The 6,000-nt window shown below is 36.4% G+C and overlaps 1 protein-coding gene across 1 annotated transcript in view; it reads left to right on the forward strand.

The window, feature by feature from the left end:
- Positions 1-5,183: 5,183 nt before the first annotated feature.
- Positions 5,184-6,000, forward strand: part of LOC145998483 (alkaline phosphatase-like) — a 17,735-nt gene continuing 16,918 nt past the window's right edge. Inside the window, exon 1 of the mRNA XM_083134899.1 lies at positions 5,184-5,347. Coding sequence (XP_082991025.1) covers positions 5,251-5,347 — 97 coding nt within the window. The 5' untranslated portion in view covers positions 5,184-5,250. The remainder of the gene's footprint in view (positions 5,348-6,000) is intronic.

The raw sequence follows: 6,000 nt of genomic DNA on the forward strand, positions 1-6,000 counted from the left end.
CAGAATGTAGACTTCAGAAATTTGTGAAGTAGTCGCCAGTATTAATCCTGCTGTCTTCCTGAAATGGGAATGAAAACAAAAAAAAACTTAAGTCAGCTTTACACGGTACTTAAAAAAATCCTTAATATTGAAAACGGATATATGGTTGAAACTTTAATAGATTTTTACATCCTCGGTTTAGGAGACAGAAAAGCAGAAAAGAGAGAGATCCTTGAAATCGCATTCTTAACCATAGCACACCCGGGGGGGGGCTGTCAGCCCCACCACTTCTATTTTTTCAATTATTCAACTGAAAAGTTTTATAAAAAAATGAAAGTAAATTACATTGTTCCCTAGGGTATATTCTGTATTAGTTTTGTTCATAAAAAACCTAAATGTAATGTAAATAAGAGGCAAAATGAACTTGTGGGGCGTTTCAGGGGCCATCTTTGAAAGCGTGTTATTCCAGACACTCATGCTAGCGAGAGCGTGCAATTGGTTGGTAATGATGGTAATTATTGTAATTAATAAACAACTGCCCTTCTATAAACAAAGAAGCATTAATAAGAAATTATTATGGTTTTTGTGAATTTTAGCGAATGGTAAAATATGGGTGTGACACTCATGCGATAATTGGTTATTATTTTTTATTAATGGTGGTAATTTTTGTCATAATTTTAATTACTAAATAACTAAACTTCTATGAACAAGAAAGCAAGAAGCGATTCAAAAACAAAATGGTTTCTTGGATATAAGTGATTAAAAAAGTGTGGGCCTGTGAGCCCCACCCCCTTAGGTAAGTAAGGTACGGCACGGGTAAGCTAGGGTTAATAACAGATAGCGACTGCAAAAACACGATGAATTGTTTCACGAATATACGTAGATGTTAATAAGTTCTAAATAACTGTTGAAGAAAAGTTAAAATAATAATTTCTTCAACAATAGGCAAAAAAACAAAAAACAGTAGCACTGTTGAAAAATGCAACGTATATAGCTCGTAGCAGTAATGTTAATGTATACTAATAAATTTTATTTCAAGTCGATTACAACTTATAACGATAGGGGTTACATCTGGTAATGAATCCTTTCCGCAGTATGAGCCAAACGAATCTCGCAACAATATTTCAAATACCATAGAAAGTCCCTATAGGTTTTTATATTAAGCTTATCATATTTACTTTACAGCACATTAATCTCTTTTTGGTTATCAAATACACATTAGAAAGTTTACTTAGATAGCAACTCAGATTTTTCGATCTGTAATTTAAGAAAAAGAAATCTTCATTGTCATAATACTATAGTTTCTTTTTTCCTGTACTGCTACCATTAGGTCGCAGGAAATTTAAACACGCTCTACATTCGAATTTATGTAAAACAATCATAATTAGCAGATTCTTCAATCAATAAAAACAATTTATCTTCTATATCTGTACAGTCGTTTAAAAAAATAGCTAGGCTATCTAAACTCAAAAGTCAAACATCAAGTGTTCTCCTCAATTCTGATTGACGGTTCAATGACATTGAGGATTGTTTGAAGGACGGGAGAGATTTCCTTTCCCGAATTGAGGATAGGAAAACTCTCACACGATTCTCAATTAATCCTGTATCTGAATTATGAAATCCTATTTAGATAGTCGTGCAGATTTATTTCGTTCTTTGTTGTCGAGTTTTTTTTAAGTCCACTCTATGAACAGAAAAGCTAATCGGGACTGGACCTATAGTTTAAAGTGTGATCCGAACCATTATGTGCCTCCACCGGGTATCGAACCCGAGACCTATTGATTACAAGTCGATGACGGATCGGGGAGGCCCTTTATGAATAGTCATTAAAAAAAAACATAATTATCATAATAACACTACAGGTTTATTTCCTGCACTACTATATACAGAATAATAACGATAGTAGGATATTTAGACATGCAGACTACCGTATTTATGTACAACAATCATATCATAAATAGCAGATTCTTCAAGCAATAAAAACATTTTCCCCTGAATTATGTACGTAATCATGTCTAATGAATAGCTTTAATAATAATAATAAATTGTCTTTATCTAGAATAAACAGTCGAAGATCAAGTACCCTCCTAAATTCTGATTTGTCGTATGATGACATTGATGATGGGTTTTAAGAACGGGAGAAAATTTCTTCCTGAATTCAGAACAGGAAAGCTCTCACACTATTCTTGAAGTAAGAAAGCTAGAACTTTATCTGACTTGTGAGATTTACTTGATAGCCATACAGATCTTTTGATTCGTTGTTGTTGAGTTTTAAGTCCACTTTATGCACAGAAAGGCAATCGGGACTGGACTTACAGTTAAAAGTAGGATCCGAACCACCATGTGGCTCCACCGGATATCGAACCCAGGACCTGGTTACAAGACGAGGACGTTACCACTACGCCATCGGGGAGGCTCTTTTTGATTCGTAATTTAAAAATAATCACCATTATTGTAATAGCACTTAGGTTTATTTTTATTTACAATTTACTGTTATTATTATTAAACACAACAGGCGAATGCCCAATTACAGTGTTCTACATTTCTTGCTTTGAGTTTGTAAATTTACAGTTTGATAAGAAATATTATTGTGCAGAAATGTAAATAAACATAAAACATGTCAACGCTAAATTATATGTGTATACAACAGTTAACAAACCGAGTTATAATAATGCATATTAATTGAAGAGAGTGGAATAAAATATCTAACTAAAATAGCCTACATGAATACAATATTTCAATTATTAAGTACAATGCACAACGTATTTATCTTTACACTCAGTATTTCAGATCTTTACCACCATGTACAATATATATAAGATACTGATATATTATAAATTACATAAAATATGGAAATAAAATAAACACTGTATAAATCAAGGATAGAAGTTATTTACATTAAAGAAATATATTAATTATGTGTGTAATAAATGACCTGTAAATAATTGACACACTAGAAAGTACGTACATATATGTAATTGAGTATAAACTACGAAAGAAATATATATTTACAAAAATTGCGTTTATGTTTACATTGTTGGCATTTATACTTCCATTCCTTGAATAACTTTCTTGAATGTCCCAATAGGCATGTGAAATATATCTATGATATACAGTAATGATAGTAAGACATTTTGACACATACGTATTTAGCTAAGACAATCATAAATAGCAGATTCTTCAAGCAATAAAAAAAAGTTTTCCCTGAATTATATAGCTATATAAACAGTTGAACATCAAGTGTACTCCTTGGTAGTTCAATGAAACAGAAAATGGGTATTATGGACGGGAGAAATTTCCTTCCTGAATTGAGGACAGGAAAGAACTCACACGATCCTGAAGTAAAGAAGCTAGTGTTTTAAATAAATTCAGGACTGGTGTAAGAATCGTTGCTTTATGGAAGTTTCAATTAGGAACTGAATCAAACTCCACGTGAGACTGGCACAGGCTACTCTCTCCGCGTCATCGCTGGGTTGTGTAAATAGATTTTGTGCAGTAAGTAGCCTGTTGGTAAGTAAGAAGATAAAGAAAGTAAACGAAACTACTTCTGAATCGATTACGCGACATTGTTCTAACATCCAGCGATAAATACAATCATCGTGCAAATTGTGATCATTGCAGTACGTTTTTCATTTCGAGATTCGTATCCTGGAAAAAAAATTGAGGGCAATAAAAATACACACTACAAATTACTTTCGCTCTTCTTATAAAGCTCTGGGTACCCTCCAGCCAGGAAGACTCCTGATAGTTTATGAGAGGCGAGTGCAAACCTTTGATTGGCGTGTCCGTCCACGCCCCTTGACCAACTTCAAAGGAGCCGACACCGGTTTCTCCCCTCACCTTTCAGACATTCGTGAAAAAGAGCGCGGTAGGGGAGATTTTTTAAAATGGTGAGGGGGGGGGGGCAAAAATTATCCACCTGGCAGAACACGCGCCGCGGAAAGTGTCTCTGATAAGCCGGCAAAACATCAAAGGAGTAACATGTAAGCTACTAGTCTTTCCTGCGTTCTTCCCTTAACTCCGGTGGGGATTTATTTTCATCTTCTTTCCCATTTCACATACCCACGAGAGAAGAGAAGAAATGAAACACTTGGATTTTTACTCAAAAACGCAACAATTATGTGCGGTGAATATCTCTTTTTTTGCATTATGTTTTCTAAGTCAGTAACCTCTCTTATGTATGACGTATTTCTAGTGGTACCTTGGTTATCTTCACTAAGATACCATCAGAGCTGGGATAATATTTCATTGCCAGAAAATGCTGTCATTAATTTAAACAACATTTAGTGCTCATTCAGAAAAGAATCTCAAAATGATATTTAAAACATTAGCATTTCTTAAATGCACTTAAAGTTATCGCTCTTGTGCCATGGGTTTGTTTCAAATCCACACCATGTGCTCGCATAGACAAATCGAGACTGGACCTACAGCCTTGGAACCCGAACTATTGTGCAATGTGGCACCACTCAATTCTCACAGCGTGGATCTTTAAAAATCATGTTTTTCATTATTTAGACTGAAATTTTGGTGCCTTCAACGTGTTCAAGCACACTCGCATAACGCTGTAAGGGGCATAGCCTACTTTTGAACGAAAAAAAAAAATGAAATTATACACAACTTTGTTAATAATTAGTTTAAGAACAGTATTTTATTAATGCATTAAACTGTACTTTGCACGTTGATATTTCGGTACTATTTTTCCGCAATCATTTTCGAATATATTACCTTTTCTTAAAACGAAGGTTTGGTCCGTTCCGAAAACAATCTTGGGGCCTCCCCCATGGCGCAGTGGTAGCGTCATTGCCTTGTAATCAAGGGGTCCCGGGTTCGATACCCGGTGGAGGCACAAGTGGTTCGGATTCCACTTTAAACTGTAGGTCCAGTCCCGATTAGCCCTTACTGCGCATAAAGTGGACTTTAAAACACCAAACCAAACACCAAACCGAAAACAATCTTGGCTACGCCTATGCGGGCCACCCCACACGTCCAAAACCCCTCTCAAAATTCGGTTTCCCAAACTTGACAAAAATATGGCAGAAAAGGAGTAGCTTCCAGATACCCCACATGACCACGTCACACAACTCTTCCTTTTAATGACGCAGGCAATAAAAACAAATGATAAGAGGAAGATGAAATGAACCTTGACCAGCTAGAGAAGCAAATAGCTTTCATTGTCAGTGCAAAGGTGCTCGCTCGGTATTTGCACGGCAGGAAGAAGTGTTCGACCGCTTGCGGTGGTGTCGTTGAGCTTGTGTGAGATTTCACCGAGAGATGGCGCTGAGAATGTCTCGTGTGGTGCTGGCGACAGCGATCGTCATTGTTTCCTTCATTTCTACGACCTTGAACACAGAAGCATATGGCCTTGAAGGTAATATTGTGTAAGAGCACGGTTCAGTATGTTACGTCATTCCTTTTATATATCCTCTTTCCTTCTAGGTCTAGTAACACCACAGAACAACACCACGTCCATTTATGTTTCGTTGCATGGTTACGTCTTCATTCAAGAGTGACCAATCGACTTTCAATAGCATAGCACATCGATGTTTTGCGTGGCTCGGCTTTTTTATGAATGCAGGTTTTGTTAGACAATTTTATTTACGCATAACATCTTATCAAGAAATGCAATATTATGCAAATGGCATTTTCGTTGTTGCATGTTGTTATTGGTGATGGTACAGTAGATATGTATGTGTGTGATATGCATATACGAACACTGTGGTCATCAAGAGGGGAGTCGAACAGGTCAATCGACCCCCCCCCCCCCAACACATACACCTGGAATTGCGTTCATTTAAAGTTATTGTTAATAACAGTAATAAAGTTCAGTTAGTATTCGAACAGAATACCACAATGAACACCCGTGCCCAGGCCGGGATTCCCCCCTGGTGTCGTAGCACGCTGTGTTAACCACTCCGCTATCAAGGTTGGCTTCAGCCTATCTCAGCATAAGTGGACATAAATCACGTATTGATTAGTTCTTATCTTGACGCATTGCAAATGTGATTAGCGGTTATTACGTAT

The sequence above is a fragment of the Lepisma saccharinum genome, chromosome 14, assembly GCF_977018435.1.
Source record: "Lepisma saccharinum chromosome 14, izLepSacc3.1, whole genome shotgun sequence".
NCBI classification, from domain to species: domain Eukaryota; kingdom Metazoa; phylum Arthropoda; class Insecta; order Zygentoma; family Lepismatidae; genus Lepisma; species Lepisma saccharinum.